The sequence below is a fragment of the Rousettus aegyptiacus genome, unplaced genomic scaffold (genome assembly GCF_014176215.1).
Source record: "Rousettus aegyptiacus isolate mRouAeg1 unplaced genomic scaffold, mRouAeg1.p scaffold_m13_p_3, whole genome shotgun sequence".
NCBI classification, from domain to species: Eukaryota; Metazoa; Chordata; class Mammalia; order Chiroptera; family Pteropodidae; genus Rousettus; species Rousettus aegyptiacus.
Window position 1 is genome coordinate 122,397,439 of NW_023416306.1, and position 24,784 is coordinate 122,422,222.

The 24,784-nt window shown below is 32.5% G+C and overlaps 1 protein-coding gene across 4 annotated transcripts in view; it reads right to left on the reverse strand.

Moving 5' to 3' along the window:
- Positions 1-24,784, reverse strand: part of DMXL2 (Dmx like 2) — a 108,707-nt gene that overhangs the window by 12,225 nt on the left and 71,698 nt on the right. For 2 of the 4 annotated variants that reach the window (XM_016162670.2, XM_016162672.2), the window contains exons 19-33: positions 22,942-23,052; positions 19,842-20,011; positions 17,232-17,329; positions 16,612-16,777; positions 15,058-15,322; positions 11,873-12,951; positions 11,280-11,471; positions 9,620-9,696; positions 7,928-8,058; positions 5,959-6,207; positions 3,841-4,019; positions 2,852-2,982; positions 2,400-2,485; positions 1,797-1,998; positions 854-971 (exon numbers count right to left, since the gene is read on the reverse strand). In XM_016162670.2, coding sequence (XP_016018156.2) covers positions 854-971; positions 1,797-1,998; positions 2,400-2,485; positions 2,852-2,982; positions 3,841-4,019; positions 5,959-6,207; positions 7,928-8,058; positions 9,620-9,696; positions 11,280-11,471; positions 11,873-12,951; positions 15,058-15,322; positions 16,612-16,777; positions 17,232-17,329; positions 19,842-20,011; positions 22,942-23,052 — 3,254 coding nt within the window. The remainder of the gene's footprint in view (positions 1-853; positions 972-1,796; positions 1,999-2,399; positions 2,486-2,851; positions 2,983-3,840; positions 4,020-5,958; positions 6,208-7,927; positions 8,059-9,619; positions 9,697-11,279; positions 11,472-11,872; positions 12,952-15,057; positions 15,323-16,611; positions 16,778-17,231; positions 17,330-19,841; positions 20,012-22,941; positions 23,053-24,784) is intronic. The other 2 variants (XM_016162673.2, XM_016162671.2) reach the window with 1 other exon arrangement.

Here is a 24,784-nt window from a genome sequence, read left to right on the forward strand (position 1 = left end):
TGAAACATGTAGACTGTCCCTCTTGGTTTTCACTTGCCGAAGTGAAATATAATTCATTTTTCCTTTCTCATAAATTGTCAAATTTTTAATCACATTTGACATTGTACTCTGAGAACACTCTCCAAACTGCCCATTACCTCATTAAATGGCCAAATGAACTGAAATGCTCATATAAAACACCTATAGACCCCTTTTTTATAAGGAAGAAATCATTTTAAGTTCTACAGTGCCAGACTCCCAAATTCCTGATTCTTGTTAAACCCCGAATGGTATCACATTACTAATTTATATTTAGATTAAAAATCACCATGCAATGCAGAACCTCTACCTCACTTTGTAAAATCAATCTTCCTTCATCTTCTATTTGTTTTTTCTGTAGTTTATTTTCTCTCACAAAATTATTCTGAATTTGTTGCTTCTAAAGTTTCTCCTGTTCATTTCTAAATGCTAAATAAATAAAATACTTTTAAAGGGCTACGCTATATTTTCAATTAAATGATATTAAGAGAATTGTAATATTGAGTACACTCATTTATATAATATAGTCCCCAAACCATCCATCACGTTTATTACATGTAAAGCCCAACAAAAAATAGTAAAGAGGAAATAGCAACTTTCACTTGATTATACAGGATTTATCAAGGGATCAATGTCATTTCATTGTTATGAAATGAAAATTGTTAATTTTTTATCTTAAAAGAAACTTACTGTAGTTTGGCAAACTGTTACCCATGATGTATAAAAGATAGTAAGTTCCAACCAAAAAGTAAATTTCAAAATAAGTCGAGTACAGACTTCATTAGAAATGTTAAAGAAAACTATACAAAAATTACAACAGAATTTTTTTAAATACCTCACTCTGCTTTCTTTTCTTAGTGAAAATATATCTAATAAATGTCTCTTGAAGAACTTCTTGTTTAACAAGGAAATGCCAAAGTCGTTTGACTGGAAGTGCAGAGGAATCCCGAGATCTGGTAAAACAATCAACATATCATACTCTTTTAGTCTGTAGAAAATGTGTTTCATATGTTCAGATGCTTTAAAAAAAAAAAAAAAAACTCCATTATCTATTGCAAAGATACATTAAGCTCAACGAAATTTTCCAATTTATTTCACTTTTAATTTTTAGTTTTTCTAGAAATCATTCCTTCATCTAGCAATTAATTCTCTTACTTGTTTCCTTGAATGAACAGGTTGAGTTGAAAGTAAAATGAATCTCTTATGATTCACTTTTTAAATTATACTTTAGATTGGTTCTGTTGGTTAAAGCATGCGATCACCCATGAAAATAAAGTCATAGATTTCATTTCTAATATCCTAATGACCTAAAAAGCCCTGTTTTTTCAAGCTTATGAGCAATATTCTTAATAATAGCAGGCTGCCTCAAAAAAAAAAAAAAAACCAAAACAAAACATGCCACTTACCAAAATGGAGCCCAGATGAACATCAATGAAAAACAATGTATTTACTGTTAAATTACTGAAAAAAGGTCAGTAGCACCTGTTTGCATATGCAGATTATCTCAAAATTTTTCTGTAAGTTCTTAAAATAACAAAAAAATACCAATAAAGGTTTCTTCCTGATTATAAAAGTAGTATGTCTATTGAATTATAGGTAATACTGGGGAAAAATTTTTTCTAACTACATTTCTGATGTTTTTCTTATCATAAACTACTAGAAATAGGACTGCAGGTTCAAAGTTATGTTTTGAAGGCTACTGGCATATTTTGATAAACTGTCTTCCAGACGGGTTAAACCAAGCTACACTCATCAGTATTATAAAAAAGCATTCTTACTTGAATGGAGTATTTTCAGGTTCTAGCATTGCTTTATTTCGAAGAATAGCTGGTCCAGCTCCTACTGAAAGGTCAGATGGATATGTATTGATATAGTTAGGGGGTGGACCTTCAAACTGATCCATTTTCTCTTGTAAGATGTGTTCCCAATTCTCCAAGTTTTTAATCACAGCAATACCTAACGGTGATGTTACAGGCAACTCTGAAAAGTGATAGAATATGTCATTTTATTTTGATAAAAATGTTGATCATCATCCACATATTTATAAAATCTGAATTCATAGCCAAAACTTCTGAAAGTACAACTAAATCTGAAAATCTTAATCTAGTATCATTTGGATTTTTAATGCTTTCAACGAAGCTCTAACATGAGCTGAAAAAATGTCTAGCTTTCTTCAGTCTGGTTTTTTGCTTTTTTTTCTACCTTCTAGGTAGACAGTGATTTCTGCTATGTATTAAAACCGTAGACTGGAGCCTAAAATAAAAAAGATCTCTTAAATAGTCAATGCAGTATTTTATTTACCAAATGCTCTTTCATATAAATTTTGTTAAGAAGAACCTGATGGCAATTTATTAACATTAATTTTCAAATTCCAAACTTACCAGAGAATTCCAATCCAGCAATGGGAAAGAAATTCTTGACATTGTGAAGTACTAGCTTAACCATTGCCAAATGCAGAAGAGCCCAGCTGTTCAAGAGGGGACAAAAAAAATTCTCCTTAATTGAAAAATAAAATCACGAGAAGCACAGTAATAATCCTTGTCAACTGTTTAGCACAATCTCCCACCCGGAAATTTCTAACAGCACAACAATAAATTATGCATTTTTCTCACTAAAAATGTTTGTGTTTGGACTCTATATGTAAACTACTCTTTGAAACAAGATGTGAAAGAAATACTCTCATGTCTAGAAATTTACCTCAAAGGTACAGAATTCCTAACCTGAAAACATTAAGTCAGTTCTTGTATAAATTCATGGCTATTTTATTTAAAATCAAAATTACAAGGATTTTCTACAAAGGGGAAAAAAAGAAAAAGAGAAAAGCCTTACTTACCTATAAGAATTTGGATCTTGGTGCTCCTGTATTTGTGTGTCTGAAAAAAAAGCATCATCATCTTCTTCATCACTATGAATGCTCTCATCAGAATCATAAATAACACCACTATCAGATAAAGGGAGAAATGGCTGCAATAAAAGGTAAAGTTATTTTTTAAATATATCATTATTTTTGTTCTAACTTAACATGGCATGATGGGAAATGTATTCCCTTATGTGCACTCACAGAAGATGACAACATTGTTAACACATGCAGACAAAAGATACGTTAATAGAAAGAAGGTGATGAGCTCAAAAAAGCAAAATGGTAAAAAGCAAGTGACACACCCAACATGGTACAAAAATGAAAGTCTAATGGATCTGGTCACCATGAGTATTCTGATCTCAAGAGACGTTTTCTCTGCTTTGGAGAAACAGAGATTTGTCATGGGGCCTCACCATGGCCTGATAAAACCCCCAAATATCTATCTTCTGCTCTAACTCCATGCTGACCAAGGGAACTACTGATAATCAGCTGAAGGGAACTTAGATGGTAGATACATGTATTCCAGTCACAAGAAAAGGATGACACTGATTACATGTTAATAAACTGACTTCTGATATATACCTAAATCCCATATGATTTTCCTTTTGCCACCCAAAGTTAAATTTCCTTCCATCACCATATATTTGACCCTCTTTGCTCTTCTCTATTGCCACCTCTCCCACTTCCTCTGGTAACCACTAAACTGTTGTCTGTGTCCATGAGTCTCTATTTGTCTTACTTGTTTGTTGTTTTCAGTTTTATATCTATCTATATGATTTTAATCTGTCTCATCCATATCAAATATCTGATCATCCCTGAATGACTGTTGTTACTGGACTTGACACATTAAATGTCTAAACTATGGTGATTTAATCCAGAAGCTATCCTCATTCCTATGTGATGCATGTACAAGAGTCATTAAACCAGATACACTTAAAACCTACGTTCTTCAAGCCCCTTACCTTTGCAACAAAATAATCCCACATACTAAGTTCAGGAGGAATAAATTTTTCTTTGTAAGATGGTCTTTCGGTAGGCACTGGTGGTGGCGTAGCATCTTTTACAGGCCTTCCAGGGACCAGCATTCGCATGTTAAACCTCCTACGGTGTTTATCTATGTCTTCAGAAGGAACAGGAGGTGCTGAATAAAGATAGGAGAAAAAAAAACCAGCATTTATTTTCCATTATTAATTCAAAGAGTTAACCTTTCTTTCCTCCTACTTTTAACATTTTTTGTCCAGACTAAATAACTTACATCTGTGCTTCTAAACTATTCTAATTACTGTATCAGTTTTCTAGCCTTCATGGCAGAGATGCAGATGAGGACAGAACATAAAAGAGTTTCTTGCCATGAAGCATCCTTTGTGCTATATAGAATAAAAGCTAAAGTAATTCTAGGTACAATGTACAAAATAAATGGTATAGTCAGTAAGTCATAAAGGAGGGAACTTGAGTGATTATTTCTGGCTATGCTGTTCAAGATAGATTCACTGAATATGTAGAATAAAAGCATGCCTTAAGAAAGGCAAAAGCTAAGTGTGAAAGAGAGAATAAAAACAAATGATCAAAGGTTTGAATAAATGAGGAGTAAACTACTTTTGCTAGACAGGCATCAGGAAGGACAATAACAACAACAGTTTACAGTTAGGCCAGGAATAGCTTGTGGGTAAGAGGCTAGGAGCTTATCTCATGGGCATTCTCACAAAAGCTTCCTGAGCTAGTCACATGATGAGGTACGGTTTGCTTTATCAGAGAGGAAGATGGATGAAGATGACAGAAGGGCCTGAACTAGGTTGGTGGGTGGTAAAGACTGAGAGGAAGGGTTAGATACAAGGAATACATAAAAGAAATATCAAAAGGATCCAAGAATTCATGGGATGTGGGAGGGCCAAAAAGTAGAAGTCAACCCACTCCACTCCTAAAGTTCTCCATCACAGAAAATGATAATTCTATCTTAATTCCTCTTTCTTCCATGCCCCACACAATTCATCAACAATCTATTGGCAATAACCTAAAATTACATACAGAATATGTCCACTTTTCACTTTGCCCATGACTACTACCTGAAGCTAAACCATCTTTAACTTTTTTTCTAATTGAGGTGAAATTTACATAAAACCAATCATTTTAAAATGTACAGTCCAGTGGCATTTAGCACATTCACATTGTTGTGCAACTGCCATCTATCCAACTGCCATCTAAAGCGTTCTCATCACCCCAAATGAAAACCTCATAAGCAGTCACTCCCCATTGCTCCTTCCCTCTATGCCATGGCAACCACCAACCTGCTTTCTGTCTCTATGGATTATCTATTCTGGATATTCCACATAAATGGAATCATACAATATGTGACTTCTGTGTCTGGCTTCTTTCAGTTAACATATTTTTGAGGTTCATGCTGTTTGTAGCATGTATTAGTACTTCATTCCTTTCTTTGACTAACACTTCATTATATGTATATACCACATTTTGTTTATCTGTTCTTTTTTACACTACGCCACTGATTGCTTATCTGTAATATGACCATTTCAAAGGATGAAATACAGATGATTTCTATGTTTCAGCATCGAGATGGAACCTTTCCTATGGCATTAGTCTACATCTCACCATATCTTACCATCTTAAAAAGTGGGATGAAAAATATATTCTAGTCCATAAGGAAAAAAAAAGTACAGAAAATGGAATAAATAAACCATGGAACAGTGACCTTGTATGACCATAAACTTAATCTGAAGCCAACTGCTGGTATGCTCTATAAAGACTGAGGATTTATTTAAATTTTCTTTCTCTAATTAAAAACTATCCTTTTTCCATGTCCTCATTCCTTAACATTTGTCTTTTCACGTACCTTTACCTTTCCTCTATTCCTTTTTTATCCTCCTTAAATTTGTTCTAGTACCGAAAAAAGTTAAATTGAAAATACTGAATGTTTCTTATTTTAAAATGAGTTTATTTACTAAGATAACAAGAGTGAACATACTTTAAACATCCTTGATTTTCAAAATAAAAATTTTTTAAATATTAAAAAATCTTTTATTTTAACATCAGAAATTATTTACATTTACATACATTAATCTTACCTGAAATACTTTCTGATTGTCTTTGAGGTTTCACAACAAGTTTCACACCCCCTCCGAATACAGCAGCCCACATTCGATTATTTAAGGGGTGGGCTGCAAGTCTAAACAATTCATTGGAGGAATTTGTGGCAAGAGCATGTATCAATAAACTTAAGTAAACAGCAACAACAGCTTCACACAACAAAATGTTCAGTTTTGGCTGGTCTTCATCTTGGGCCGAACTCAAGAGATTAATTAGTGAGTTCACACCTGTAAGGGTATATAATATCAGAAGAACTATATCAGCATAATTCTCCAGAAGGAAAAAATTCCAAATCTTCAATTTAACCAAATTTATGTATGCTTATTATATAAAAATGCATTTCCATAATTTCGGCAACAAGATAAATAATGACAGAAGTGGCTTATAACCTATAAAACAAGAATCTATTAATCTATACTGATAAGAAATGAGCGAATAAATAATTTAAAGGGGGAAAAGGGAAAGCTCTTCCTTACAGTACAATTTCAACTAATAAGTAGAAGAAATGACAGAATTAGCAAATCACCAGCTAGTGACCTCCACAATAATATATGATTCAGGCAAGAATCATCACTGGATGCTAGAATTAGTGGGTAAAAGTATATTTTATAGTCTCAAATGGTCTCTTCCAAAGATCCTTATTCATTGCAAAGGAAAAAAGCAGTAACTTTACAAAGAAGAAATCTGGCAGAGATGGCCTTACCAAGCAATCACAGTGAATGGTACCAGTAACGGGACCAGCTGATAGCAAGTACCCCTTGATATTTTGCACTGAAAAGGGCACAATATTGCTTTTGTGGTATCTCTGACAAAAATACATAATCTGAATCTAATAGTAAGAAAACATCAGAAAAATCCAAATTGAGGGATATTCTAAAGTATAATCAGCTAGTACTTCTCAAAAGTGTGAACGTCATGAGAAAGAATGAGATTCATGAGAAATTACAACTAAATGTTACATGGACTACTAGTGAAATTTGAAAAAAATCTATAGAAAAAAAATCAATGTTTAAGATGCTGAATTTGATAACTGTGCTATGGTTATACGAAAGAATGTCTGTTTTCTGGACCGACACAGATACATTTAGATTTAAAAGAGCATCACGTCTGCAACTTTCAAATATTTCAGAAAAAATACACATATATACACACATAAGTGAATGAGTGAGAGAAAGAAGGAATGAATGATAAAGCAGCATGTTAATATTTGGGGATTCTGACTGAAGGTTATAGAGAAATTCTTTGTACTATTTTTGTACCTTTGTATGTTTAAAATTATTTCAATAAAAAGTTAAAATTAAAACAATGTTTCTACCAACTTATGTATAAATGAATTTTAAATGCGCACTTTGAGTTTGTCACTTCTTTCTACTGCCACTCTTCACAATGATCATTAATATGTAAACTCAGTTACAAAACAGAGTAAAAATTAAATGACATGGCAGACCAGAAAAGGCTTTATAAGAGAGTGGAGGAGGTTTGAAATGTAGCAAATGAGAAAGAGAACCAACCAGAAAAAAAAAAAGACCGGAAGACAGTATGACATAAGTACCATAGAATGGGATAGTCCTATCCCAATATGTACATTTACACTCAAGAATAAGTGTGTTCTCTCTGATATATCTGTGAGAGTATTGCTGTGATACTGCTCTCTATGACCCAGAATTTCTAAGGATATGGAAGATGATGTGCTCACTCTTATGAAAGATGTTAAACCCTGCTCTTTTTATGCTGGTCAACACAGCTGCTTTTGAAGCCTTAACTTTCTGAGTCTTCAGACAACATTACAGTACTTAATAAGTTCTAACCCATGATAGAAAATATCATCAAAAATTAATAAAAAGCCATTTACCAAATCTACAAAGAACAACAATCATGAAACCAGTTGGTAACTTTTAAAAAAAGAACTGCCAAATAGAAGATTTAAAAAAACACTTAAAGTCTTACCAGGCCATTGAGCAGGAGAAGAATTTGGTGTTGCATGTTCTTCAATGCTTTCTGTCCTCAGTCTTCGACGATCACTTAAAAGAAGTCCTTGATATGCCATTCCTGTAAACTGGTTTCCCTCTGTTTGACTGCTAAAACAAATATAAAGTTGTTATTTATCATCTTAACAGAGGTAATAAGCAATTGTACTTTATACATATTTATTTTAGATGATTATAACAAAAACAAAATTCTTAAAACTCAATTCACTATCCTAATAAGATTTTAGAAAGTTCTTGAAATTAGATACAAATGTTTATTGATAGTTTTTTTAAAAACAAAATACCAAAATATCAAATTTTATTATGTTGGGTAGATGACATTTAGTCTTTTAAAATTTTTTTCCAGAAGCCACTTAATACTATGAGATCTTTCCTATGTTTATCCATTTTTTTTTTTTTTTTAAAGTCTAAGGTAAGAAGACTACTGTTCTAATGTACTAGAATTATTAGAAAATTTCCGGGTACAATTTTGTTGCATTTCTTAGCTCTGCAAAATTGTGCAAACTTAATCCTGAATTAAATTATAAAACTAAAATCTGGAGACTCATAGTTTAGAAATACCTAATCCTAAAGCCAAAATGTGTCTGAATATTTACTTCCCTCATTTTTGTGGAGTTGAAGAAAATGCAAAAGCAAAAGTAAAGCTGACACCCTTGAGAGCTAATCATAGCTTAAGAACTAGAAAATACACATTTAAAAAGATGTATTTGAATTCTTACTTGGCGCCACATTAACCAGGGATTAATAACTAACAAGTTGTCTTTGAACATGAAGATACCCACAGTCATCTTTTAAAAACCCTCTTTTTTTTCTTAGTTACATTTTCAAGTCTTAGGAATAGTTAGACATGGCCTTATTAGGCTAAAATCAGAGTACAGGCCATTTTGAGAGAGTAATTCTTTATGCAATATCAAATCTTCCCACAAAAGGTTGCTGAATTTATAAGAAAAAAAAATCTAGACATATGTTTAATACAAATTTAATGTGATTCTATGTATATTACAAACTTTTCATGTATTAATATAATTCATTTAAATCTGAGTCATCTTTCTAAGTGATTCAATTTCTTACTACTTAACCTGCCCAAGTCATTAAAATGCAAAGTACACACTCATGAAGTCGATTTTACATTTTAAAAAATTGGAACCATTACTTCTAATTGATATCACTTCCAAAGACTTTTATGCTATATGCATATGAGTAAGTAAAATTGATTTTAATAATTCAATGTTAGGAATGTACTTTTTCATTTTTCAACAAAAGTATTTCTTCTTTCAACTAAAAACCAGTTAAACAAATAGAAGTTAATCCAATGCTAAAAGACATAGTTTCGAAACGGAAAAAAATTTAGAAAACTTCATTTTATAAATTATTTTAGATAATGAAAACTTTTCTTGACAACAAAAAAAGATGGTGATGTTGCTAATTTCCATTTATTATTTGTCGTATTCTATATGTCTGTTATCAGGTGACAGCTAAACTAAACAAATCATTATTTGTTTTTTTTCATTCTCTCTCATCTATTAAAGAAACATGGCAGTCATATTTGAGGATTTTTCAGTCCCTACGAAACAGAACTTTAATATAAGTTTGGAACAGTTTAATATTTTTGCTGTATTAATACTATTTGGGTGATTTTTTTTTTTTTTACCTGTAGCTATGACTGTCACATAATGCTTGGTAAATTGATGCAGAAAGTGAAGCTGCTAGTGAATGAAGTGTGTGCACCTAAAACCAAAACAGCCAAAATTACATTTTGTACTAACATTTCTATACAACAGTAATATCTTAAAAATTAGAAAATACCCAGGAAACTAGCAATATCATAAGACTAGATCCTTTTATGACACTACCGACTACTTTAAAACTTCTAAAACAACACTCACCCAACTTTATATGCATGCCCACAACAAAGCTAATTGATTCAGACACATCTTTATCAAATATTTATTTACTGTGAGTCTGCCATTTACTAGGCTTCCTAAGAAAAGCACTAATGTTCATGCTATTGGGTCTGTCCTAGACTCCTAACAATTAGCTTAAATAGTAATATTCAAAAAAAACTAAACACCAAAAACCAAAAAAAACAAACAAAATAAGTACGGTTTTCAGAGCTTTTATTTAAACTTGACCTATGAAATTTCCCTTCATAAAAATAAAATATTGATCTCATCAATGAGAATGAATTAAATGTTTAGAAAACATATTAATCACCATGTAAAATGGTTGATTTTCCAAAAAGCAAATAATTTACTTACTGTTTATGTATGAGTAGTGCATAACCTTAACATTTTATTTAGAAAGTTTAAAAATTGTCAACATATAATAAAAACCACATTCTAAAATGCTATACTGAATCAACATCTTCAGACTCACAAAATTTTAAAATTTGAAGGGACCTTAGAAATAGTTACTCTCTGAAAGCCTTATCCAAATTTCTAGGATTGGAAATGTTTACTTAGAATTTATATGCACTTTGCCTTTTCTGTGTGTTCGATTCGCCTAACAAATAATTTAAGTAATCTCTTCTAAAATAATGTATGCTGTAGATTAGAAGTCTCTAATAGGTTGATGTGAAAAATATATCTTGGGTCCCTCAGAAGAATGCACTACCAGAGATCAAACAGGCCTTTCAAACAAAAGAAATGAACAAAGTTTGGGACCTGAAATGACATCAGGCACTGGAATTGGAAAAAGCACAGCACAAGTACACTTAGGCCAGCACAGTGGAAGTTGATCGGCCCTTCAGATCCTGCCAAGCTCCCTAAGGTTTCTTGGAATCTATCCATTTTTTAAGTTATCAAAACAGTGAATAGGTTTCATTTTAAGTAATGAAACTGCCAAAACTCTGACAGCCCCTAACTCCTGTATAGCCTCCAACACAATCATCAGGGAAAGAGTTACAAGGATACTTTCTCTGGGACTATTTCAGATCAATCATGGCTCTCTCAAAAATACCCTTAGAACCCATATTTTCAAAATATCTTGGCATGTAAGCAAATCGTCATAAATATTTCTAACTTAATGGTTCATTTAAGGGAAATGGAGGATCTAAAGGAATGTGTCAAGAAAATTGTCTAGGAAATTAATTTTATTACCAAAAGATTATTTCCTGTCTTAAAGGAAGACAATAACTTTCCAGAAGTAAGAATACTTACTTTTAAATTACATTCATTGGACAAATAGTCTTTAACTAATCAGGACTGAGTAGGTAGACTTTAAAATATTTCCTCTAAGTCCGATTTGGAAGACAAGTACAACATATTTACCTTCTCAATGTGTGCAATATCAAATGATAAAATTTACATTACCTTCACATCTCCAATACTGGGATGAGGCGGTGTTTTCATCTGAGCAATAGTATAAAGTATATCATGGATGTGATTATTTAAGTACAATACAGGATTAGCTATGACTGTTTTTGTTGATGCAATACTTGCTGAAAGCAGAGGCAGGGTGGTAGGTAATGGCAGTGGAGACTGGAGCTGCTTCACTGTAGTTTCCTGTGGGTGACAGTTATTTTTTTCAAAATAGTTAAAATGAAGGAGAAAAATAACAATAGTTATCTAATAAAAATATTGGCGATGAATATTTAAATATAAATAATATACTCATATACTTATTCCCCCACTCCACAAAAATTTATTGAGGACCCAATATGTACCAGGTACTATGTATGCTAGGTGCAGAAGATAAAGATGAGTATGACTCAAGCTTTTAAGCCTACTTCCGATTCCCAAAAGTTTAGACTAAAAAGATCTATGTAGATTATAAATATCTGCCTCCTATAGAGAAGTTGAACATATTTAGATTAACTAGTAAAAAAAAGTTTTATAGCTATAACTGGCAGAACTATTGAAATTATTAAAATAACCAAGATTGAAAACAAAAGTGAAGTTCATACCTGCTGGGATTCTTGTAGCAAAAACTTGAGCTCCATCCTTACTGAGGCCAGACCACCACCTTGGGCCCCATGAAGGCTGCAGTAACTAAGAAACACTCTCAGCAGATCTTGGTTTTTCTGCAGCCATAACTTTCGTCTTTCAGCATGCTCTCGTTTAGCCTGCAATCTTCGTCTTTCTATTTGGTGGCGCTCATATGAATCAATATCTGGTTTGTCTACCATTTCTTCCTGATCCAGAAGATCACTTTCTACTTTAGAATATGTTCTACTGGCATATTCTTTAATAATTGTTTCATGATTACATATCTCATGCAATGCAGCAATTTCCTTTTCAAGCCAGTTATAGAGTTGAAATCTGAGTTTTCCTCCATCTACTTCATAACCTGTAGCCAATGTTCTTAGTTCAGTCATAAGGATCTTTAAACAAGCTCTGAATTTTAGTTGTTCAGCAATCACATCAACTTCAGCATCACCTTCAAGACAATCCTCTTCCTGAGGAGTCAATAACATATTAGGGTCTGAGGCTTTCTGATCTTGTCTTTCTTTCCCCCTGGCATCTGTACTTTTCATTACTAAGCCAACTGTATCTTCATCCTCTTCTTCTAAGGCACTGTCATGATCTTCGCCCCAATCAAGATTAAGAGGTTCTTCTTCAACTTTTACTACTGGCTGACTCCAATCAAACTGTGATGAAGTTACATTTGACCAATCAATGCCAGAACTTTTATTGTCATCACTCAGAGTTTTTGATTCTGAAGGTATATCACCCACCTTTTTAGAAATAAAGTCAGACTGCTCTTTTTTTGCAGGTAAGGCAGATATTTTGGTAACTTTTGGAATTTTAGAGAGTACCTCCAAAGCTAAAACAGGGCATCCAACTTTAAAATGAGCATTTGCAGTGGTAAAAAATAATTTTCTTTCTATGAGGTTAATTTTATCAACCAAGTTTTTCTCAGTTTTGAGACCTACGGTCGCCAAAGTTCCTTCAGGGGAGGCAAGGTTTCTTCGAATAAGCAAAGGATGAGTTCGAAGATAGTTGTAGAAACTAAACACCATTGGGTTACAAGATTTGACGATAACTATAGAAATCAAACAGATACAATCCAAGGTACTATGTTAATTTGTACTTAAATTATAAAAGAATAAACTAGGGTATATCATCAGTAAAACTACAGAGATGAAATTAAAAAAAAAAAATTTCCTATGTTCTGCTATGGAGTGATGTCCAGGATATATTAAGTAAAGGATGGTGCAAAAAAATGTATATTGTAAACTACTCTTTATCTGAGAAAGTGGAAAAGTGATATGCATGCACTTATATATTTTTTAAATGATTTTTTAATTGGTTCCCTAAAAAGGGAGGGAAGAACAGTGTAGAGAGATCAGGAAAGAAGCTAGATTTCGCTGAAAAATGCCTTGGATTTATACACTTTTATTTCAAAACTGTATCAATATTTTACATTATATTGAAAGAAAATAATTTTTAAAAATTCACACAAAAGCAAAATTAAATAAATCAATCTGTATATCAAGTTGGTAGCATCATACAGAGAGGAAGTATAGGGTGACTTCAAAACAAGTAATTTAACTGTATATCCTTAGCGGGACACATCATAAAAGCAAAAATAGCTGCAAAAAAGAAAGAAGTTTTAACTGTCCTCAGTAATGTTATTATCAAAAGTGTTTGCCTCATTATTCTGTAACTATTATATGCACATAATGTAGCAAATAATTGTTAATGCCATGAGAATCCAAGCTTTTCATAAGATAGAAATTTTAAATCTAAGAAGAACCTTAAAATCTATATTTCAATTTGAAATTTCAATGTGAACTCATGAATTCTCAGAGAAAAACAACTGCTTAGCTCCGACTATCAAAATAGCCTAGAAATGATGACCAAATCAATGGCAATGAGAATCTCTGAGCACAGGCTGTGGTCTCTACTACTATTCCATACTAAAAGGAACCCATTCTTTAGAGGAAAAGCCATTTCCAGATCTGGGGCAAGAAATATATCAAATGAGCCCAATACATCTTACCAAACTAGAAGGCAAAGAAACTACCAAGGAATAATGTCAAAAGGATTCAAGAACTTGAAGAGAGGCTCCCACTGGTTAAAGACAGGATAATCTGAGCATTTGTAATAACAATCTGCAATGATTTAAAACACAGATCTATCTAAATCCATGAGCTCAAAATAACCTTTAAAAAATAAAATCTAATTGGTAACCTTTGTAGGATGTTAAGGAATTAAGCTATTATTTTGAAAACTAATAAACAGAATGAACCAGACATTTATGTTTCCTTTTTTATACATACTACTGGACTTCAGCATAATCAAACAGTTGCTAAGGGACGATGTACTCAAGGGAAGTATTCTAGCTCATAAAGAAAGGCTAAAATGACATAATTAGAACATCGCCGTTTTACAACCACTAACAAAATAAAGAATCTAGGCATAGATACATAATATGTACATCTGTAAAATACTTAAATACATACATAAATACATAAAATGCAAAAAGAATCTAACTGTTCTGAATCTTACTTTTTTCACTTAATACTAAAGCACATATTAACACATCGATTTACCTTTTAAAGGCACTGTTTCTATACTTTGGCTATATTATAATTTATTCTATTAATGAATACTCTGACTGCTCCTTTTTTTAAATTATTGCTAACAAAGCTGATAAATACCCTCCAGATGCTTTCAAAAATCGAATTATTTGGGATGACTAGGAGTTAAGAAAGTTTAGCACATAAAAATAAAGCTTTTCCAGACCCACGCACTAAGCCAATAAATATAACAGCCCAAATTTCTTCTTAAAAATAAATTTTAAAAAAATTGGCTATGTAATTAAATAGAAAGAGCTGTGCAATGGAGCGAACATTCTGTATGCTTCAGTTTAACAGATATGAAATTAGAACGCCATGGTAATCTTATCTTACATACCTCAATATATCTATGAGAGTAAAAATATGTGTGAAGTCTTTACTGCTAGACTCAATTACAAATAATAAGTGACTGATTCTCTAGCCGCACAAGAAATTTTGATAATTTCTCAAAGTTGAAGAGTAAATCTGGTAATGATTGTGTTTTTTGTTTGTTTTTTGATCTAAGGGAACATTAGCTCAGAAACTGTTTTCTTTTAAAAAAGGGAGAAACTTACAAAATGTCCTACCTTGACAATCATCCTCCTCCTTTGGTGTTTGTTCCAATAACGTGTCCAAGGCTCGGGTGTAATCTTTCATTACCCAATAGGCAAGACTACGCAGAAAGGGATCAGGATGTAATCTTTTGCAATCAAATCCTGATCCATCCTTTTGGCAACCCAAAACCTTCTGATTTAGGATGGATATATAAGTGGATGACGTCTCAAATTCAGATTCATATAAACGGGCAATAATCATGGCTAGCTGAATATCCTCCATTTTTTCAAGACATACCTGTAAATTTTAATATTAAATACTTATTTAATAACAATTTAAAGATACAAAATATTCTACCATCATGAAATTATCTACCATTTATACTCTCGTAGATGAAGGAGGGGGTCCAGAGGCTGAAGTATATGTAGTTAAATGACTGCCTGATAGATTAAAGAACAGTAAGAATAATAAGAAACCAAAATTTAGTACCTTCCAGCCTAAAAAAAACATTTATAAAATAAGCATAAAACAAAGTATATCAATATCAGACTTAGGTCAATTTAAATTAGTAACATTCATTTTTAAATTTAATGCCACTTATGACATTTGAACTTATTTATATCAGTTCCTCTTAATTTCCAATTTAAAAGAAACTTCTATTTATTTAGCAAATAACACAAGAAATGAAACCACATATTCTATTTTGACTCTCTATAAGTTTATATTCTAATATAACTTCTCATCTTGAGAATCTGTGGTCATTCGGGCAATCTGCATATTTTTCAGTCAATCAATATGTCTCTTCTATGCCTGAGTATCTTTTAGCCTAAACTTCCCATTTCGAAATTATAAACATGTTATTTTTAAAAAATCATATATTTGAGATAATTTTGAAAATATGACTAATGCTAAATGTAAAGTACTTTCACTTTGTTGGATAATTCCTATTTCTTCTTTCATGTATTATTTCCACTTCTATTTTCCCTTCACCCGTTTGGATTGTTCATAATGCTAGTAAGTATCCTAAGAGAAAGATATCATAAATAAACAGAAACATTTATAATTACTCCCTTAACCAGCAAACAAGATTATACATCAAAAATGCTAAGTTTTACTTCTTCACATTCATTTTCCAATATGTAGGACAACTACCTTTAAAACAGTACAAATTGCAGTTTCAGTTCCATATCTATGAATCCCATTTAGAAAAAAAAGAACTAAAAAAGAACTTTCTACACCAGATAAGAAGGTTGTGACCTATATATAATTGTGACTTATATATAACTGAATCACAAGATGGTTCAGAAGATAGTCATAGACCATTTTTTGCCATTTTTCATACATTTATACTTGAAATGCATATACTTACCTTGACATAAAATACCATCTATACAAAATTTTTCATTTGTTTCTCACTTAAATTTATTTATAATTTCATTTATCACAGTGGCCCTATTTAAGTTCAGTAACTTCTATAGTTATTCTCTGTCCTTACAAACATTTGACAATAACTGCAATCTCCTCTATACACTTTTCAGGTTTTCAATCTCTTACAATTATAGCATAGCATATTTTCTTAGTTTTACCTCTATGGCATCTTTCAATGAACCAGCTAACAAGAAAAAAGCAGCAGATTGTTCAAAGCGTTGTTTGCCAAGTAAAGAGAAAGCATTTTTCAAAGCAGCTTTACGCCATCTATCTTCGTTAAAGTTGTGGCTGAAAAACGTTGTCATTTTTTCATCATGCTGTGACCTGGGAACCAGAGCACAAACATCAGTGGTTAAACCAAATTTTAAATATTTTGTAATCTATTACGGAACATGTAATAATGGGGGGGGGAAAAACCAAAAACCTTCAAACATCCATCTAAAAAAAGAACACTAACTTCAGTGATAGGTATTTATTAGCAACCTTCTCTTCCCTTCTTCTAATAAGGAAAGTTCAAATTACTCTATGTGTACAGAAACAGAAAGCAAGAGCATTTTTTACTTTCCAAAGTGCTTTTATCAACTTTTTTTTAACAACACCCCACTCTTTAGATAAGGTGAAACAATATTGTGCCCATTTTTTGCAGATAAAGGAACCAAGGCACAAAGAAGTAAGCTGACTTGATCAAGCTCATACATCTACTTTCAAAAGTATTAGGTTTCTGATTCACAGCACAATTTTCATTCACTAAATCATGTTGAGTATTGAGGGAACTTACCTAAACAGACCCCACACTACTGCTTTCTTCTTCATTGAAAGGTAGAATAGCGCAGCATCCAAGGCATCACTGTTCCTTTGAAAAGAAGCTTTGGCAACCTAAATGGTAAATAAACTATTATATTAAATTAACCATTTGATAAAAAAAAAAATTACGACAAATTAAACAATTAATGCTTTCTGCTACTTCCATGGCTGACAGAAACTATGGCAATGGGAAAAGTTAGCTCTATTCCAGTCTCCAGTATCTTCTAATACATGCTCCCAGAGATAACTATTTACATGCCAGTAATAATAAAAATAAGCACCTTTCATTTATCTTATGAATCACCACAATCCAGGAGGTACTACTATACTCATTTTACAAATGAGATGACTGAGACACAGAGAAGTTAAGTGAATTGTTTAAGGTCACAGAGTAAGGTAGGGGGTAGAGATCAGAACCCAAAGGTAACAACGAAGAAGGTAGAATATTCAACGGATGTGACCTTTTTCTTAAAAATTAAACATATTACAATTCTTAATGTTTTATAAAAGTTAATATGCTAACTTCTATGGTATATGTGATTCCACAACTGAAAGCTCTCAGCTAATACTGAAAGAAACATCTGTGAATGAATATTAATTATACACACACATTTATACAATTACAGGCAAAAATACATTTAAAAAATGTTCTTTTTTAACAACATATTTTTCTGGTACTTTTCAATCAAATTTTGACAATTCTGAAGGACTGACACATTCTTCCTGAAGTAATTAAAATACAGAAGGTTGAAGCTCTATTATTTTGAAGGGCTTACAAATTTTAGTTCTTAGAAATTTCATGAGAAAAAGCCTTAATGAGCACAAAATTTTCCTCATATTGTAACTGATAACCAAAGTTGCTGAATTCATATGGAACCAGTCAATTCAATATAACTTTTAAATTAAGCCAATAACATTATTGTATATAATTACTGTTTTGAACACAATACTAAACAGATATCTTATTTCTCAAAAATACTGAGATAATCTCTGCAAATCATGAAGCTGAGAGGCATAATAATAAAAAATGATGAATGTTTTATTTAGCTCACACTGTCTGATGGTGAAGCAGGAAGCTACTAAGGCATGGGCAGGATACCTAAAATCATTTCACAAAAATGCTTTACTCTCAATACTCTATCCTTTTGATTTAATTTTGAGATAAATTAGTTGTGGAAATAAATCACATGTACATAACAAAAATATTCAATGATAATGACACAACACATGAATGACAAGAAATTTAAAAGACCTATGTAGGCAACACCTGAAACATTTCAAACAAAAGATGTCCTCTTTTTTCCACTTGGTTTGGGACATATAAAATTTACTGTAGATACTGTTATTTATATACTATAACAATTAACTTACGCTATACACCAAAAACTAGTTTCTTAGTTGGTGTCAGAAAAATTCCCTCTGACATTTGTACCTATTTTGAGAAGAAAAATGCTGATATCTTTATCAGCTGCTGTGCATGTAGCATGAAAATGACATTTTTATACTTTCACTTCAAACTGTGATCTGAGAACCACGAACACCAGAATCACAGGATTCTAATTAAGATGCCACAGCCCTGCCACCCCCAATCTACCACCAAATGAAAACCTCTGGGAGCAGGACTGGAGGATATGCATATTAAATGTTTGCCAGGTGGTTCTTCTGAGAACTACTATCGCAGAGAAATAAATTCCTCTTGAGAGAAATACATTCATACTTTACAAATGTAGTATCATTAATTGTACTTTGGGAATCTCAATGGACTCCTAAAAGTAAATGATGAATGAGAATTCCACTATCCTAGGCCTGACAGAGTAGAAAGGATACAGACAAAATAACATTTAGAAATGACAGGAGTTTGAGCTGGTTACCTAGCCTCTCTGAATCTTAGTTATATCAGGTAGAAAATAGAGATGGAGCTAATGAGATGAAATAATTTATCAAAGGCAACTAGAAACAAACCTGGTACACAGTAGGTGCTCAATAATAGTGGGTTTCTGCAACACTGAAATAACTTTCCATTTCCTCTAATACATTTTTAAACAATTTTTTTCTAAAGAGAATCTACCAGATAACTGATTCTAAAAACCTGTCTTAAAAAATTTATAGAATGTTTCATTTGTTGACATACATGTCCTTCGAATGTACATAAATCAAAAATTTTTATTGAATGGTATTTCAATAAAAAGGAAGTTTGCTGTTTATTAGCCTAGCCGTGCAGAGAATCCTTTGTATAAAAAGAATGATTTTTCTATGTAATGTATGTAACTGACAGGAATTTAAGCTTATTTTCTAAATTTAGATTTTTATATTTTCTTACAAGAGAACACACCTCAACTGATAGCAGAAAATATTGCTATTCCATAAATATGTAAACTCAGTATGTACAGCAAAAGACTGCATGGACATTTTATAAAGGTCAAGTTTTGGAATCTCCAAAAAATTTTGTTTAAGAAATTCTCCAGATCTGACGATATACAAACTAATTTCCCACTACTGGTTTTCTGGAAGATAATATCTTTTCTCCTTTAAGAAAAAACTTTTTTTTTTTTTTTAACTTCAAAATCCAATGAAGTAAAGTTACCTTCTCAATGCATCTTCGGAGAGTGTTAATATTCCTGACCCACCAACCTATTCCCATAGCTCTTAACTCAGACCACTGAGGGTCCCCTCTCTGAATTGCAGGAATCATATTAATCAGTTCTTCCTCAGCCTCAGAATGAAAAGCCCAGGCAAAATGGCAAGTAGACACACCTAAGTTAGAAATACAAATAATAACCTTCAGAACTATATCAAAAAGAACAAAACAATTTCTCACATAGTCATGTGTTCATTCACTTTGGAAAGAATTTTCAAGCAGAAAAAAAGAAAGGAGTCTTTCATCATTCAAAATTTTATAATATAAACTTCTAAATACAAGATCTAAATACACAAAACCAAAATCTCTACCTTTTTCCCAAACATTTGCTTTTTCCCCCCTGCAAAAATAGAGACACTAAAACTGTCTCATGGGAAAGAAAGATATTTGAATACTGCGCCATTCATATGTACACACACCAAACTTATCAACAGTAAAAGCCTTGGTCAAGTCAAACTATCTTGGCCCGTGTGCCGGGGTGTCGTTTCACAGATTACTTTGCCTGAGGACCATGTCCTCTAGTACTGAACACTGAAAACTGCCATTCATCCCTCTGGTCAAAGAGCTAGACCTAAATATCACTTCAAAGCAAGCTCTAAACTTCATGAGCGTTCCAGGGAATAACCGTCTGGAGGCATATTACTCTGCCTGTAGTGCTTTGGCTGAAAGTAGTTTAAAGCTGCCTAATATTGATGGGATATGGCAAACTCTTCTTTGCCCAGGTAGAAGACGGACAGGGATTTAGGCTGTATTTAGAGACAACAAAATGGGTTTAGTGATACTATGAGACTGAGAAGTTATTAATAGTTTAGCTACTGATAACACTTTATTCCACGTAGAGCAGGTAAAGGGGAAACATGAAGAAAGTAGACCACACAGAGTGGTGACAGATAGGGAGAATGCTGGGAAGAACCCTGAGAAGCTTAGGGAAGAAGCCATATTCATTGAAGTAGCTATCAATGTGAACTCATTTTGTAAACAAAGAAATGTCTAGGGTCAATGACAGTCACATTATAACACAGTCCTCTCAATGCTATAAGGCCATTAATATTACTACATATATTTCTCATTAACAACTACTATTCACATTTAACATGTAGTTTAAAGCTTTTTAAATAATTACTGCTTCAAAATAATTCCTTTAGAAAGCATAAAAGGAAAAAACTATTATGACTATTTTGAATAATAATCTTTCGTCTTTTAAATTGCCCACTGCTATCATTTACATACAACTATATTTGAAATCATAACACAAAATCAACACAACAAGCCTTGACTGCCACTATAAATTTAGGGGGGGTGGGGAACAGACAAAATTAAATAACATCAATTTGTAGTTTTTCACAACCTTAAAGGCAGATTCATTTTCTTACTATTTAAATCTTTGATTTAAGAGATAATTACTACATGAAATAACTGACGCTTTGCTTTAGAAATTGCTATTCTAAATCAATGCAAAATGCATACTTTTGCTGATGTAAAATTTATGAGAATATTTTTGGTATGATTAAGAGGAAACAAAAATACAGGCATGTCAAGGGAATTAAGGTCAGAAAGCAAGATTAAGAGCAGTGAATATATTTGGAAACCTAATTATTGGAGGTGAAAAAGGTATTATAAAGAAAAAGAACAGGAGCACCAAAAGGCACTTCTTTTTATTTGCCTACCAACGGCAGGCTACCCTTTGCAGTTTATCTCTCTTCTTAGATTTTTTATCTACATACTGGCCACTTAACTTTTTCCCTGAAAACTGTTCCCAGGACCATCACCTACAACACCAGTCACTTCTCATCTCCAGTGTTTTAACTGTATTAAAGAGGAAATGGAATTTTACAAAGCTTTAGAAATGGAAGATGTTTTAAATACCCCCAGGCAATCTACACAATTGTCATATTAAGTGATTCAGTGCCATCTGACTACTGTTTAAGACTAAAATTTAAAAGAACATCAAGATACCATTTTTAAACCCATCCAAGAGGCACAGATTGTTTAAAATGATATCAAATGCTGGCAATGGATTGAGTTTTGGCATTGCATCAAACACTGCTTCTGGAAATGTAAATTAGAGTAGTCTGTCAGACTGTGGCAATACTTATCAAGAGTTAAGAATTATCAGCCCTTTGATTCAGTAATTCGAACACTAGAAAACACGAGGAAATAATCAGATATATACATGTTTAAATGCAATGTTATAGGGTCATTCATTACAGTGATAATTCAAATAGAAAAAAATAGCAAAATTTGTTTCAAAAATAACTGGACAGTTTTGATACATGACAGAATATCAGACTACTGTATAAAATCACATTTTCAGAAGACATTTATGGAAGGTAAAGGGTGCTATGGGTAATAACAATGAATTGTAAAGCCTGGTATTCTAAGTCCTGCAACACTAATGCATACTAGATAGGGCTTTGTCCACAATGCTGAGCTCAGATTCTAATTCCAATTCCATTAATAAATAATCCTATTTATTAAAGTGACTTTAAGCAGGTCACTTGAAACTCCAATTTCAATTTTTTAATCTACAAGTAAGAAGGTTGATATAAATCCTTATGTCTCAAAGCAGCATGTGCGGCAGTATGTTAGAAGTATACAAATCTACTGGATTACTATATGGCGAATAGTCTTGAAACATCAGCTTTTTCTGTGAGTAAATAACTTAGACCATAATGCTTATATTAAAATAAACATGAATAACAACATGTAGGGCAAATTTTACATAATTTTTTTAAAAAAATCATCAGATGTCAAAGAAATTCAGGGCCACGTTGTTGGGCTACAACATCAGGCACACCAGGTCTACTGTGACTCTACAACTTATTGAGTAAAGTCTGAGAAACTGAGATGGATGAGCAAAAGTCACAGAAAAAGCTTTAAGGTATACAGAAAAATGCTAAGTGGGTATCATGTGAGAGAAAGATCTTAAGTCTAATGACAGATGTACATATAATGATTTACCTAATGCTTATACAAAAATACAAATAGATCAACCACTTCTATACTGAATAAAGGTGTACAAAGGTTTAAACAAGGAGTTACATACCTTGATGAAGCAGCTGTACTCGGTATAAAGGAGGCAGTGATGTCAAAAGGCATGTGTGTAAGCGCATAGCTAATAAGTATCTCAAACCACACTCATCTAATGTATCTCTTCCTGTAAACAGAAAATATGATTAAGGAGAAGGGAATGCGACAGGTCACAAACCAACCAAAAGTTAGAAAATAAACAATAAATTTAGTAATGATAATTTATATAAAATATATTTTTTAGTGTATTCCTTCATGAACACTTTACTATCTTTATAAAGAACATCTCTACAAAAAAAACACATCTTAAAACTCAAATGAAAAATAACTGGGGAAATATAATTACCTATTAATACAGGTAACAATAGTATTTCTAGCTACTCATAATAAATGAGAAGACATCTTGAAAGCCAATAAAAAATGTATTAACTACAGTAAATTAAGTACAATTTAAAAAAATATTCTCTCCAAATTCAGATGAGATTTAAAGACAGGAATTATACAACTAAAGTGAAATCATTTATTATATAACTAGATAGATAATATTTTGTAGGCTGGTTAGCTCAACTAAAATATAGTACTATCAAAGATTTGACATCTGATTTGCTAGGCTAGTGTTACAAAGTTAAGGTTGAACCATAACCTTGATTCCAAAAATTTACTTTCAGTCCAAAGTTGAACAAAGGTATGAAAGTATGGTAAGTTTAATCAAACCTATAGCTACTACTGAATAAAAGCAATGCAAAAGTATTGAAAAACTGTTTTAAGTTGTCAAGTTCCAGCTCTACTTCCCATTAGCTATATTCATTCATCCATCCGTCCATTTATTTGCTCAACAAATTAAGCATCTACTACATGCAAAGCACTGTTTAGGTACTAAAGATTTGGCTGTGAATAAGGCAAAGTGCCTATTCTTGTGGGGCTTACATTTTAGGAAACAAACAATAAATAAGTAACTAATGTGTCTAATAGAAATTAATGTTATGATGAGTAATAAAGCAGGATTGAGAGAAAGGGAATGCTGGAGTTAGAGGGCTCTATTTTTATTTTTTTTATTTTTTATTTTTTTAGAGGGTTCTATTTCATACAGCGTGGCCAGGAAAGAACTTTCCAGTGAGATGATACTTCAGCAGAAACCTGAGGAGGTAAGGGAATGAGACATGCATAAATCTGGAAGAAGAGCATTCCACACAGAGAGAATATGTCCAAAGACCCTGAGAAAAGAATGTGTTAGTGTGTTGGAGGCCAATGTAGTAGAGAGGAAATGAGCACAGATCACCTAGAGCCTTGTTGACCACTGTAAGGATTTAGCTTTCATTCTAAAGTGAGGTAGGCATCCACTAGTGTGTGCTGAGCAGAGGAGAGATTTAATGTGAGTTTGGTTTTAAAATAATCACTTTGTGGTTCCTATGTGAAAAACAGACTGAAGTAACAAGAATGAAGCATTAGGAGACTGTCAATAATTAGGCAGGAGGTGTCAGTGACTTGGACCAGAGTGGTAACAAGAGAGGTGATGAAAATGACTGGATTCTAGATATAGCACAACTAACAGTATTTGCCAGTGGACTGGATATGGGGTGAGAGAGAAAATCGTAGAGAATGCTTCTAAGTTGTCTCACCTGAACAAAGGGAAGAATTCAGTTACTTAGAATTCATTTACTGAGATGTGCAACTTATTTAATTTCTGAGCTTCGATTTCTCACTTGTGAAATGGAGACATTCATTCCTGCCTTATCTACCAACTGAAAGTCCAGTGACCAGGATGAGCCATTTTTATATTGCCTAGCCAATGACATAGTTTTCTATCAGAAATTTTAAACAACTTTTCATGAATTGTGGCGTGACTACTTTCTTAATGT